This window comes from Crocodylus siamensis, chromosome 3, assembly GCF_052110815.1.
Source record: "Crocodylus siamensis isolate JL-2025a chromosome 3, ASM5211081v1, whole genome shotgun sequence".
NCBI classification, from domain to species: Eukaryota; Metazoa; Chordata; order Crocodylia; family Crocodylidae; genus Crocodylus; species Crocodylus siamensis.
In genome coordinates, this window is record NC_143397.1 from 118086688 (window position 1) to 118101623 (window position 14936).

Genomic DNA, 14936 nt, shown 5'->3' on the forward strand with positions numbered 1-14936 from the left:
TCATACAACAAGCTATAGGTAAAAAGCAGGTGGGACAAAAGCACCACTAATATCATGTTGCTACAATGGCAGATAAGTGATCTTGTTATTGTGTGCACAGAGGAGAGGGTCCTAGGAACAGGACCATGCTCCACACTACAGAGGAAGGCAATTCTCCCTTCTCCCCAGCTTGGCAGCTGGTCTGGGAAATATTGCTTCCCAATTCCAAATCCGGCAATCAGTTTGACCAGAAGGCCAAGACCTGCCAAACACTAGCCACAATTAAGCCTGCTCCTGAAACCTGTAAAGCATTCACAAGGGGGAAGCTAGCAGAAGCCCTGATGCATACAATTACCAGACAGCTACAGCACAGAGAAAGGACTTACCTCTTGACCCAACATGAGGAATACAAACACTTAAATGTGTATTCCAAAATCAATTATTATTGATCCCACAATCCCCTTAGCATCTCATACCATCCTTCCTTGTAACTTGAGTTCCATCTAAAAGAAATGTACGTTCTTTCCTCCCACTACATTGTTTGAAAGACCAATCTTCTAGTTACTAGAAATCATCTACTTTCCAGTCTAAATTTATCAGAACCAGTTTATCACCATTCACTATTTTATGCTGGTATTGCCCTCGTCTTCAATAGTTCTTCTCTTTTCCCTGAAAATCACCTGGCAAATACGAAAAGAAAGCGTATACCTCAAATATCATTTTGCTGTGTTAAGCAAGCTATGGAGAAACACTCATCGTGCTGTCTATATCCCCCCAGGTTCCAAGATCCTTATACGGTGTTTCTTTTGGTGGCCACAGACCCTGCGCCTGCAGGTTACATATACTACTCTTCTCATCCAAGCTGAAAGGCATCCATCACCAAGGATACGAGTAGGGGGTGTCAGAAGAAAGGGCACCCCCTGGCACACATTCCCCAGACCCTTCCCCCACTGGATGTTTTCACCCTCATTCCCAGTGGATTTTTGCCTCAGGCATAAGTAGTCCAGTATGTCCTTGAGGTTAAGTCTAGCATGGCGCATCATGAAGGTGAAAGATGACAAGTGGCTAAACAGGACAGGGGAAGTCCTCACTTGTTGGAGGGCACCTCAGCCAGCGAAGATAAATTCATTTAAGGATGATAAATGGATCCATGAAAGATATGCCCTTGCTGACAGAAACCAGAGTGGCTGCTATGAAATCAAACACCTGGCCTGGCAAGCAAGTCTAGCTTCTGGTGCTTGATTATAGCTTCATAGTTTCTAGGGTTGAAGGGACCTGAGCAGATCATCAAGTCCGACCCCTTGCCATGGCGAGAAAGAGTACTGTGGTCAAACAGCCCCAGAAAGGTGTTCATCTAGCCTCCTCTTAAAGACCCCCAGGGTAGGAGCCAGCACCACTTCTCTTGGAAGCTGGTTCCAGATCTTAGCCGCCCTGACTGTGAAGTAGCGCCTCCTGATATCTAGCCTAAACCTACCCTCTGCCAGCTTGTGACCGTTATTCCTGGTCACTCCTGGTAGTGCTCGGGGGAACAGGGACTCCCCCAGTGTCTGCTGGTCCCCTCTGACTAGTTTATAACAGCCCACTAGATCCCCCCTCAGCCTTCTCTTGTGGAGGCTGAACAGGTTCAGGTCCTGTAGCCCCTCCTCATAGGGCCTGCCCTGCTGCCCCCTGGTCATGCGAGTAGCCCTCCTCTGGACCCTCTCCATGCTGTCCACATCCCTCTTGAAGTGCGGCGCCCAGAACTGGACGCAGTACTCCAGCTGCGGCCTGACTAGTGCTGCATAGAGGGGGAGGATCACCTTGGACTTGCTCAAGATGCGTCTGTGGATGCACGACAAGGTGCAGTTGGCCTTCCTAACTGCCTCCCCACACTGCCGGCCCATGTTCATTTTGGCATCAATGATGACTCCAAGATACTTTTCTGCCTCTGTACTGACAAGAAGGGAGTTCCCCAACCTGTAGGTATGGTGCCGGTTGTTCCTCCCCAGGTGCATCACCTTGCACTTGTCAGTGTTGAATCCCATCCCATTCTCATCCGCCCACCCCTGTAACCTTTCTAGGTCCGATTGCAGCCTATTCCTCCCTTCTAGTGCACCTACATCCCCCCACATCTTAATGTCAGCAAATTTGAACAGGGTGCTTTTTACCCCTCGTCCAAGTCACTGATGAAGATGTTGAACAGTGCGGGCCTGAGGACCGAGCCCTGGGGGACCCCACTGCCCACATCCTTCCATGCTGAAAATGACCAGTCCACCACCACTGTCTGGGTGCGGCCCTCCAGCCAGTTGGTGACCCAATTGACTGTGTGGGTGCTGACACCACAGTCCCCCAGTTTCTTAATGAGAACGGGGTGGGAGACGGTGTCGAAGGCCTTCTGAAAGTCCAGGAAGACTATGTCCACTGCTACCCCTGCATCTAAGGATTTGGTGATCTGGTTGTAGAAGGCCACCAGGTTGGTCTGACAGGTCCTGCTGCTAATGAACCCGCATTGATTGCCCCGAAGCATAAACTCCCCCGCTGGCCCCTCGTGGGCATGTGCCAGAATAATTTTCTCAAAAAGCTTACCCAGGATTGAGATAAGACCAACTGGCCTATAGTTTCCCGCGTCCTCCTTCCTCCCTTTTTGAAGATGGGAACCACATTGGCTCTCTTCCAGTCCTCTGGCACCACACCCGAGCACCATGACTGCTCGTAAAGCCGTGCCAGGGGTCCTGCAATGACCTCAGCCAATTCCCTCAGTACTCGGGGGTGTAGATTGCCTGGACCAGCTGATTTGAATACATCCAGTCCCTCCAGAAGTGCCCTGACTAGATCCTCCCTGACCCTTGGCCTAGGTGCGCCTCCCCTGGGGTCTAAGGGGGACCCAGCAGGGGGGGTGGCTTTTCCAGTCCCTGCTCAGAAAAATGGAGGCAAAGAAATTGTTAAATATGCTGGCTTTGTCGTCTGGTGTGACGACCAAATTTCCTAGCGTGTCCTGCAGGGGCCCCACATTACCTGGAACCTTCTTTTTGCCCCCTGTGTTTTTAAAAAAGGACTTCTTGTTGTCCTTGATCCAGGAAGCCAGTCCCGGTTCCATCTCCACCTTGGCCTACCTGACTGCCCCCCTGCAGCCCCGAGCAACTGCAGTATAGTCCTCCCTGGTAATTGGGCCCAGAATCTGGAAATATTGCAGTTTGACTTGAAGTTTCTCAGGAACCTCTACTGCAGCAGCCACTTTTATGAGTCAGTTGTCTAGACTGGGGAAAAAAAATAGTCCCCTGCTTTCTCAGATATGCTGTCATTGCTGAAAGACCCTCGGAAAAGACTCTCAGGTTGCCAGAAAGGTTGACTGTCCAGAGGTAATGGTCTTTCCCCATGATAAACAGATACATAACATTCATCCAAGAACCTTGTGGTGATACAGAAATAAGTATCCTATAAATGAAGATATCCAAGTCCATTCCCAGCCATAAAGGTGGACTAACTGACATAAATTTTGCCAACCTCCGTTTGCAAATGAACCTAAACTTCCACAGAGCCCACAAGGCTGGAAAGTTTTGGAACTTGATCCTGGAGTCCACTCAGTCCTTGTGGGATGCAAAGGACGCAGAAGGCTTTCAGTGGGAGGGAGCAGGTAAAATGAGGATCCTGCTGGATGATCCAGTGGATGAAACATAATGCCAAGAGTTTAAGGTACTCAAATCAGAGGTCCAACCCATGACAAAGGGTGTTGCTCTGATATCTTCCTCTCCTTCCTGGTTCTGGATTTAAGCAAGTGACAGATGCCTTGCTTCGTCTGGGTGAATAATGCATCCTGAAACCAGGAGAACTGTGTACGAGTGTCTGACTCAAAATAAGCCCTTCACAAGACAGAACATTATGAAAAGCAGGAGACAGGAAATAGTATCAAATGTCCCTGAGGAAAAAACCTTCAGGTTAAGAGCAAGTAATCACCATGGGATGAAGAGCAGGCCTCAAATGGTGCAGATGAGCAGAGCAGCACTTCCCATTCCTCTCACAAAGTGACACAGCCCCTTCTCCGCATTTGCCAGTAGAAAGTGTTGCTGCCCTGGCAGTGTTTGCAGACTTAGATGACCAACAGATGTAGCCTTATGTGGTGGACACAGTAACCATGTATTTGTTTTCGCAGCAGAACATTAGAAAATCTGATGCTAGATTTGTGTCAGTGAGGATGGCTTTGTGATGGTGAAGTAAGACTGAACAGGTAAGAGTTGAGATGGGGATATTGCAGACCAACAAGGGAAAAGAAAAGTCTTTTTCCCACTTAGAAATGGCAGTTTCATAAGGACAGTCTATCTTTATTAATGGCTATCTCCCTAGACTACAGGAAAACTTGTCTGAACTGGTTTCCAAAGGTCAGAGAACCATGACAATACAGTAACAGCAGCTTCTGCTGCTTGTTGGGCAAGCATGAAAGTGAAATGTGTGTGCAAACCACAGGGACGAGAGCAGTGAACAAGCAAGCTCAGCTCCCTAGCTGCTGCTACTCAGTGACTCGTTATAAGGAAAGACCTTATTTTCTTCATTCTGCCTTCCAAAAAACAAGGTGTGCTTCTCATTTCAGGGCACCCTGTATGCAGGACATTACAGTACAGAGGGTTGCCTGGAAGCTAAATGGGAAAACACAGGAACCTAGATTAGGGATCTGCTGCCAGTGTATGTCATCCTTCCCCGTGTCAGATCTTCTTAGTAAGAGCGTGGGCGAGAATGGCACTTCACTGTCCCTGGCAGCCAGACAGAAAAATGTTAAGTATATGGCTTATGCTCTGGGTACAATAAATAAAAGTCAATCTGTAGATCTGATTTCTGTCCCTTTTATCAGTGGTCTACCCATTCAAGTACCCATATCCCAGGTTACAGGAAGAAGAATTAAGGGAAAGCAATTTATTAATTATCCTCTTCCTATGGAATATGTCTAAGTCTTGCAAATTAAACTGATGAGGACTATGGGAAAACTTATCCTTAACAAAATGATTTGTCACTGTTTACTTAAGAACTGCTGGCAAAGGCTCTGAGTCAGGCTTCTGTGCAAGCTGTCAGGCAAATACTCCTAAAAGTCTATAGGGTGAGGTGCACTCAAGCCTCAAAGAGAAAGAGTTTCAGAAAAAATGGCCAAATATTTTTTTCCTTCAGTAGCACCTGGCTTTCTAAGACCCTCACTGCACTGTAAATTTGGCAGCATAAATACATAACTAGGCCACTGCAAATCTCCAGAGTACAAAAGAACCACAATCTATGAGTGGAGTTCATTGCAGTTTTTAGCAGGGCTAAGTTTCATCAGTGCAACTCTCCAGAGTCCACACTTACGGTTTACAGCAGGGATGTCAAACTCATTTGGGTCATAAGGGCCAAATCTGGACTGCAGAATTTTCCATGGGCTGGACAACTCATGAGCAGCAGTATTGCCCATAGCTGTTGAAGCTGCTACTCCAGTGCAGGTCTGAAACCCCGGGAGTTAATGCCACTGCTGCTCTCCCTGCCCCCTTTTCCCCTGAGTTGATCTATGCTGGGGCAACTAAAAAGCCTGATTTTAACAGTGATAACTCCCTGCGTTCCAGAGCCATGCCCAAATAGCAGCTCCAGCAGCTGGAGGGATTAACACTGCTGCTGCAGGAGCTCCAGCACTCATGGCAATGAGCCCTGCTGGCTGTATGTTTGACACCCCTGGTTAACACAAATGCAACTATGTCAATGACTGACCGTCATTAGCTAGAATGAGAGCCAATTCTGAATCTGGGCAAAGGAGGCAACATATTCAGCTTCTCTCGCTCCCACCTTATCATTTTCTTACAGAAGCAAATCTGAGTTTCAGTGAAGGCTTTCACTGTTGGAGAGGAAAAGCCTAGCAGAAGGATGGTGCCAAGTAATCACAGGGAAAATGGAGGCAAGGAGTGATGACCCATTTCTAAAGAAATTCCTCTCCTGTTAACAACTAGGACAAGTCTCTGGAGCCAATGGACAAAATGGTTCTCTTCAAGAGGAGAAATTACTAGTCTCTGCCTGGATATCCTGGCTATTCAGATCTAAAATTTAAGCAAAATAGTCTAGTCAGGAAAGAGAAGTGGGAGTAACTCCCACCTCCTTCTTCCTCCTGGCTACAACAGAGCAAAACTGAGGCAACAGTGGGAGAAAGAAATTATAAAACTTTACCTTGCTTCAGAAAACTCTGCAATGTTGTCAGTACTTGTGGCTGTTTTATGATACAAGAAAAAATACCCTATACCGGACATCTGTTAGATCCCAAGTTCTTTTTCCACTCAGAAACAAGAGCTGAAACAGGCAAGTAACGGGATTTCAGAATAAGGCTTGGCTGCTTTCCCTAGAATACTGAAATATTTTTTAAAAAAATTTTACCTTTATAAAAGTAGCATTTTTTCCCTGAGCAGTGGTTTTAGCTGTTATCTGGAGCTGCTGGCATACAGGTATTAGCCTGTCAATCTCCAACAGAAGCAAAGGCTTGTCATCATCTTCTAGCTGAAATACAGTTCAGGACATTAGAGCCATTCAGCATCACAAAGAAAATCACCTACATGTCAGAGATAAAATGACCATAGGCTTCTAAGCAAGCACAAGTAATAATGTGAGGAAGCAAATGATTACGGGTCATGTATTACCTGATTAGAAAAGGCATGGAGAGTTGAAACAAGCTTTGTGGCCTCTGTAGCAAAAATCTGGAACAAAGTGGAACAAAAATAAAAGAGTTATTTTTACAAATGCAGTGACAGTTTCAAGAACAGAGTACTACTTAGCAGAAGACATATGGGAAGCAAAATGCTAGAAAATAAAAAGACAGGGAAAATTTCTGACACTTTAGTAATGTGTAAAATTATACACATTGGCTTGCATTCTGTAGTGAGTTTTGCAATGACAGGGTAGGTTTCAAATTGACATTCACTGATACATTTTAAAAGCTCTCTGATGATTCAGAGCATACACAAAGAGCAATGTCTTTTTAACTCAGAGGTTCCCAACTCTTTTTGTGCTGCAGCCCTCTGCAAAAATGTGATGATGGACACCTATTTTCCTTGTCCCCACATACTATTCTTGATGCTGCAGCCCCCCATCCCAAAAATCTTCCCTTGCTTGGTTTCTCATCTTTTCTTTCTAATATTTAAACTCTTCTGCTTCCCTCCTCCTGCATCAAAAGACAGCAAATGCAACTGTTTAGGGCAGGACAGAACATGACTAAGCTATGTCCCGACTCAACTGAGCAGCACACAGCAGAAGCCTATGCTTGAGCTTGCAAAGAGAAGGCAGGGTCCTTGAACGAGCTTCTCTCACCCCCACCCATCATTTTCTTTGTCCCTGCCTCCCTGCAAGTAAAGGCAGAGTTATAAAGAAGATGGTTTTAATAAATCTATTAATTGTAACGAACAAGAATTCACTGGCAACCTCATTTGTACTAAATCTGACACACTGTCAACTCATTTTTTTCATTTTAGAATGTCAATGTTTTATGAACACTGTATTAATATTTTAGTAGTAGACCCTCCCAGCTAATATCTGAACACAAGGGGTGCCTGTACATGAGCATGGAGCCTGCTCTGACATAGTGCAATTACAATGCGTAGGAGCAAACTTGATTAACAGTCTGCTGGAGCGTGGTAATTACCACGCTCCAGCAGCCTCCTGCGCCTTGTGTATCAACATCCCCATGCTTCAAAATGGCAGCAGGGACACTTGAACTAAAGCTTGAATGAGCTTTAGTTCAAGCACCACAGCCACCATTTTGAAGTGTGGGGATGCTGATACACGAGACACTGGTGCTTACTAGAGTGGCTCTTGGAGCCATTCTAATTAAAGCACAACCCCCCCCCGCAACCTCTGGGGCATGTGTAAAAGTGTCCAAGAACGTTGGTATTCAAGAAAAATACTGCTTTACAGTCTCTGTGAACTTTTAATAATAAACATTTCAGTTACATAACTTTAAATTGCTCTGCAATTTTGATGTTAAGTAGTGTAATTACAAACCGATCACTGATAGCATCTCAGACAATTCACTAACTCCTATTTTCTCACCTCTGCTTGATGAAATAAATCCTGAGTAGTTTTCAGCAGCCCTTCTCCTCTGAAAGTAACAACAGATACATAAGATTAAGTAGCAGATGAAATTATGCCAGTATGTCTGGCCCTGTATGAAATGCATGTATGTAGATCAAGGGCCGTAGAGGACTTGTCATTTTCAAATGTTACATATTATATTAAATATTTCCTCCTATTAAAACTTTGCCAAAATTAGCTATTACATAGAGTCAATCTGGTTATTTGCTTCAAGTAAATATTATCTTAAATATATAACATATACATTAATGCAACATTTGAGTTAAATATTTAAACAAAAAAAGGTCGGAGAAAGCAAAAGTTAACAATTTTCATAATATTAACATTGGACAGTGAACTCCATACAACTCCATGGCCTTGGGACTGTCAAACAGTGATGCTCTTACACAGAATAAGCACTTGTCCAAATCCAATGCAAACAGTGCTCATTAAGTACACCACCCTGTCAATGCTGTGTTATTACCCATCTCAAATCTCCACTCATTTTCATAGAATCATAGAGAGTTACGGTTGGAAGGGAACTCGGGAGGTCATCTAGTCCAACCCCCAGCGCAAAGCAGGACCATCCCCAACTAGATCATCCCAGTCAAAACTTTGCCTAGTCAGGTCTTGAAAACTTCCAAGGATGGAGATTCCACCACCTCTCTGGGTAGCCTGCTCCAGTGTTTTACTACCCTCCTAGTAAAAATTCTTCCTAATATCTACCCTAACCTTCCCTTGCTGCAACTTGAGATCATTGCTCCTAGCTCCATCATCTGTCACCACTGAGAACAGTCTAGCTCCATCCTCTTTTGAACCTCCCTTCAGATGGTTGAAGGCTGCTATTAAGTCCCCCCTCAGTCTTCTCTTCTCTATAGTACAAGCCCAGTTCCCTCAGCCTGTCCTCTTAAGTCATGTGCCCCAGCACCCACCATTTTTGTTGCCCTCCGCTGGACTCTCTCTGATTTGTCCACATCTTTTCTGTAGTGGGGTGCCCAAAACTGAACACAATACTCCAGATGTGGCCTCACCAGTGCTGAATATAGAAAAACAATCACTTTCCTGGACCTGCTGGCAACACACCTACCAAATGTAGCCCAGTATGCCTTTAGCCTTCTTGGTAACAAGGGCACACTGCTGGCTTATATTCAGCTTATTGTCTGCTGTAATCCCCAGGCCCTCTTCTACAGAGCTACTGCCCAGCCAGTCTGCCCCAGCCTGTACTGGTGCATGGGATCATTCTATCCTAAGTGCAAGATTTTGCACTTGTCCTTGTTGAACCTCATGAGATTCCTTTTAGCCCAATTTGTCTAGGTCACTCTGAATCCTAGCCCTACCCTCTAGCGTATCTACTGCTCCCCCCAGCTTAGTGTCATCTGCAAACTTGCTGAGGGTGCATTTTCACAGCTTCTAGTACTCAATGTTAAGGCTGTTTATAGAAAACTTGCAAGTGACAGGATAGAACAACCCTGAGAATGACTAGATCTCCTCATTTTCAAGGTTTTTAACAGTTTCCCTTTGAGAGGTACTTCTCCACCTTTTTTAACATAGCAAAGCAGAGTATAATTACACTACGAAGGAGACAGTGGAGCATAAAATTTTCTATGCACTTAACCAATATGCAGATAACCGATACGTGATATAGTGGAAACAATGAACAAATTAGGACTGTAACTGTTATATAGTTAAACAACACACTCAGCCAACATCATAAATAGAGCACAACATTTATGTTTTTGATAGTCTAGTTGATTTCTGCTTGTTCCAAATGTTTCAATGTTTTTCAATCCACCCCCAATACTTCCCACCACCACTTGAAAAGGGAAATTATATTTAAATACCCTTTAGAGTGTAAAGTTTGGAAGGATTTTTGTTTGTATTTTTATCAGCAAGCAGAACCTTAAGATGTTAAAAAAGTGGTTTCAATATTTAAATGGCAGAGAAGCCTTTTCTCCTACAACACCCCAGCTGAAGCAATCAATTCTGTGCTGAGATGCTTATGCACAAAATGAAAAATTGTTATAAAAGCCCTTAATTGTAGCTTTTACTACTGTGACTGCTGGAATATAGCTATATTAAGATTTTAATGAAGGAAAAAAGGAAGTTACTTACCAGTAACTGGAGTTAATCAAGATGTATTGCCCATATGCACATTCTTGCTTCTGAACAGGCTCAGTCCCTGCATGCCCGACGTCAGTTTTTTTGCCTTAGCAGCATGTTAATGTGTGCTCTGCCCTAACCCCTAGTACTCCCCGGCACAGCCCACCAAAGGGATAAAGGGCAGCGTGCTCTTTCTGCTCCTCTCAACTGCAAAGCCTTGTAGAGCTCAACTGCAAAGAGGACTGAATGCAGGCTTCTGATATGTATGTGGACAATTCATGTTAAAGAAGTTCAGTTAGGGTAACTTCCTTTTCTCTTCTGGATAACTCCACATTCAGAGTCTCACTTATGGGTGATTCTACAGCAGTGTCCTAACAGTGGGTCTGAGAGTTGCCTAAGGATATTTATTTTGAATAACGACTGGAAAACAGTTGCAAATACAATACCACTTCCTGAAGCCTCCAACACAGCTTCAGTATGCTGTGAAAAGCAACAGCTAGAAAGCCTAGGAATTTCCCTCCTTCCACACATACCCCAGAGACCTCCTAGAATACCACTCAGAGACCATGAGAAGAGCTCTTCAGCCCATAGGAGGTGGAAATTGGAGGACCATGCTCAGAAGCAGGAGAACGAAGCAGAATTCCACAACCAGCTTCATTATGAAAGAAGATTAAGAAAGCTAGGATAGATTTATGTGGGGCATAGTATGAAAAGGGAGCTCTGACCCTTTAGTCAAGGTATGTGATGCATGAACTTGTTTGCAGTGTTCAGGTTGCAGCGCACAGTGGAAAGTATTTGGTTATCTCATGCTTCTGGCTTTTGCTCATCACCATTCATGGCGGTTGGGCATGAGGGTTGCTCCTGAAGTTAAAGAAGCAGCTAGACACATTTGTCTAGAATGCTTTTGGTAGGGCTGATCCTGCCCTGAGCAACAAGTCAGCCTAGAAGGCCTCCTGAGATTCTTCCAATCCTACTTTTCTATGATTCCAAGATGTTTGGTGAAGGTATGGACTGGATCCCATGTGGTTGCTTTGCAGAGACCATTTATGGAGCCAGTGCAGATAGGGCTCTGGGTGCAGCTTGAGCTCAAATGACTAGTAACACAGCTTTACATGGCTTAAGATCCAATAAGATAACTTCTCAGCTGAAACCGTCTTGTTTTTAGATATTTCTGTTGCTTCTAAAAAGAGCTGTGGGGACTTAGAGAGGGTCAGCCCTGTGTAAGTAATAAGCTAAAAACCCTTCCACAATGAGCAAGTGCAAGGAATCTTTTGCCTGAGAAGAATGGTGCTTTGGGAAGAGACTGGCAGAGTGTTCTGCAGACTGAGGTAGAATAGAAAATCTTTAACGAAAACTTTGGATGAATCCTTAAAGCTAGTCTAGGATACATGGAATAATGGACTTTTCCTTGAGGGACAGCTCAAGTAGCATTAACTGCAAAACTTGATACATCTAGTGAAGCCCCTCCTGCAGATGGTGATGTCCCCAACCTTATTCTAACAGCAGCTTTAGCTGCAAATAAGTTTATTCTCAGATAACCCATTCTGCAAACACTGAATGAAGAACCACATTTTTTATCTTTCTGTGATGAATAGAAATACAATGTAATAACTCTTGTTTGTGCAAGATTGGTACCCTACTGTTGGTTTACTTAAGAAATGGAGATGGCATTGTTTGCCATGGCCCTGAAAACACCAAAGGAAGGCTATACAGAGGGAGAAACTGTGCTTCCTTGCCTCTGGAGATGCAGTCATGCACAGGTCCACTGAGATGACCTTTGTGAAGAACCTTGGAGACACCCAAAAGGAGGACTACATAGCAGTAATGGTCCTGCCCCCCAGACCATGAAGCCACTGTCTGTGTGAACGTCATACAATTATGGAAATGACATCCTTTAAATTAAGTGATATAATCCATTCTCTTGCTGCAAAGATGGAATGGTTGTTGCTAGTGTAACCACTGTAAAGTTGAGCTTGCAAATATGCAGAGTTAACTTTCTTAGGTCCAAGAGTGATCACCTTTCACTTTTAGAACCAGGAAATAACTGCTGTAGATTGCCTTCCTACTAGAGGTGCACTGATACATCCGTCTGATTTAGATGGGTACAAATAATTCAGACCGATATAAAGAAAAAACTGGCTGTGTTGGATATCAGCCAATAATTTGGCCAATAAATGCCCGTGATGTGCACAGCCACACCACAGCACTTAGGCGGTGAGAAGCGCAGCTGGCAACTTGGAGAACTGCCTCCAGCTGTTAAGTCTGTTGTGGTGGAAGGGGAAGAGGGAAGGAAGGGGAGTGGTGAGGAGGCTGATAAATGCCCCCACAGTGAGGGAGGGGGATACCCAGAGCCTCGGCTCGTGGGGGGGAAGGGAGGCAGCTCTTGCTGCTGCTTGCACCTGGGATGGCACCAGGGGGAATCATGTCCCCCCTCCCCCAGATCTGCGTGGGGTGGGGTGGGGTGGGCAGCAGCTAGGGCTGTGCGGGGCTCTTCTCAGCAGGGACTGGGCTCGGAGTGGGTGCCAGTGGCGCTGGGATGCAGCATCCAGCACACATTTTACTGCCACTCTGCTCCCAGTGCTGCCACCGCCAGGTGCCCGGCCCAGCCCCAGCACCACTGGGGGTGGAGTGGCAGCAAAACTTGTGTGGATGCAGCATCCTCCCAGCACTGCTGGCACCCATGTTGAGCCCAGCCCCTGCCAAAGAGAGGCCTACGCAGTCCTGGCTGCAGCCCACCATGCAGCACAGATCTGGTGGGCACACACCGTGCGCCCCTCCCCTGATGCAAGCTGTGGCAGGAGCCGCCCTCTCCTCTCCCATGAGCCGTGGCCCCACCCCCAGCGCAGTGCCTGCCCCTGCTCCCACCCTCACTGTGGGGGGCATTGATCTGCTCCCCATGCCCCTTCCATCCCCCCTCCCACCACACCAGACTTACCAGCTGGAGGCAACTGCATCAGAAATTGGATCGGTAATGGCTGATACACCTCATTAAATATCAGCTATTGGTATTGGTTCCAAAAATCTCCATCTGTGCACCCCTACTTCCTACAGCTTCTTGTAAGAAGGGTCTCTGAAAAAAAAATGGGTAGGGAAAGTTGAGTGCATTTGCTTTGATTCCTGCAATGACAGGGCCTTGCATATCAGCTGGATGTGATCCTGGCTCAAGCAGAGAGAAAGTTGAACAGGTGATTTAGAAGGGAGGAATCCCTGGAGGGTGGGGAGCAGAGCACCCCCCACCTCACCTCATGCCTCTGATTGGCTGAGGGGCACCACAAGTCCCATCCCTTCCAGGCATTGATTGAAAGCCCTAGCTGGAGCTGCCTGGCTTGTTAATTCAGTAATTATCACTCTCTTCAAGGAGGGAGGGTGATTTATACTGAGTAGACAAACAGCTTAAGTGTGGCAATTAAACAGTTCCCCAAGTGAAAAGCTAGCTACCCACCCTTCCGGGAAACAGCTTTTTGAACATGGCCAGTTCCCCGTGCTTTTTCACAGGGAACTGGCTATTTCGTGGGAAACTGCCAATTACACGATTTCTGTGAAATCTATGAAATCGTGCATTTGGTAGGTACCAGTTCATGCGGGAGGTGGGACACCCATGTTTTTACTCCTCTTTTAGCTGAGAGGAACTGAACCAGTATCTCTCTCACCTTCCAGAAGAGTGCCCTCCTCATTAGGTCATTAGGCCATACCAGACCTCCTGAGCCTGTTCTACTTGGTATGAAATACCCAAATATTTACTGGAGCAGGGAATGGAACCCCGGTGAGTCACTGGCCTAGTCACTCTCTGACCCAATGAATACTGCAATATTGCATGCAGAATTCAACAACTTTACCACACTGCCCAGTGAGCAGGATACTTACATTAAAGTTGGGCAATGTAGGTTCAAGTCTCCTTGGGGAGAGAAAGTATTTGAACCTCCACATTCCTTGCACCAGCTGAGCTCCAGGAGAAAAACAGAGACACTCACTACACCTTGTGAAATGAAGGTCTGACTTCTTAATGGTTTGCTAAAGAAAGGACTAAATAAACTCCAGGATCAAGTCCTTGGTGGAGATAAGGACTCCCCCTCCAGCTCTTCTTTCAGCATCTCAGAGGCTATGAAAAATCTTAACTTTTATATTCCTTTAAGAAATCTTTCCCAGGAGGATCTAAGAGAACCGCATGCCAAGAAAACAGTATCCAGTACCAAGAAGTCAACCAGACTATAAATTGATAAAGTAATCATGTTAGAATACTAAATTAGGAAGCACATAGATGAGTATTAATTACATACCCCTCTGAAATGTTCCAGCACTCTCTAAAACAAAAGGTTTCTCTGATCCCTGTACACTATGAACACTTTTTTCCCCTACTGCATTCAGAGTAATTACCTGGTAAATAAGTACATGGAGTAGGCCATGCTGGACATGCTTTGCCCATATCGCACAATCTCGTTTTCCTGGTCCTCCCATTTCTCTGTCTTCGAGTCTATATCCGAAGTGAGCAAATGCAGTTCTACTCCAAGTTTGGCAATTTTTGCTTGTTCCTATAAATGACACACTTCTTTTATTGGTTTTTTTTTTTTTTTTTTACTTATTACATTCATTAGACTGATGTGAACAAATAATTAAAAGTTTCAGGACTGAACAGAAGGAAGCATCTTACCTCAGCATCAAGTTTGACTGGCTTTAATGCTTTCAGATTTGCATTGTGCTTCTGTTTCAAAAATAATTTGAAGAAAAAAAGCTTTTAAAAATGGCACTGGCAACTGTACTAATTAGCTAATGAATATAAAGCCATTTGAATGCACACTGCAGAACACAATTTTAGTTGC

At 45.1% G+C, this 14936-nt stretch overlaps 1 protein-coding gene across 1 annotated transcript in view; it reads right to left on the minus strand.

The window, feature by feature from the left end:
- CTNNAL1 (catenin alpha like 1) overlaps window positions 1-14936 on the minus strand; it is a 126177-nt gene that overhangs the window by 2368 nt on the left and 108873 nt on the right. Inside the window, 5 exon segments of the mRNA XM_090039092.1 lie at window positions 6334-6453; window positions 6594-6650; window positions 7999-8047; window positions 14494-14648; window positions 14768-14818. Of these exon segments, the coding sequence (XP_089895218.1) occupies window positions 6334-6453; window positions 6594-6650; window positions 7999-8047; window positions 14494-14648; window positions 14768-14818 (432 nt within the window).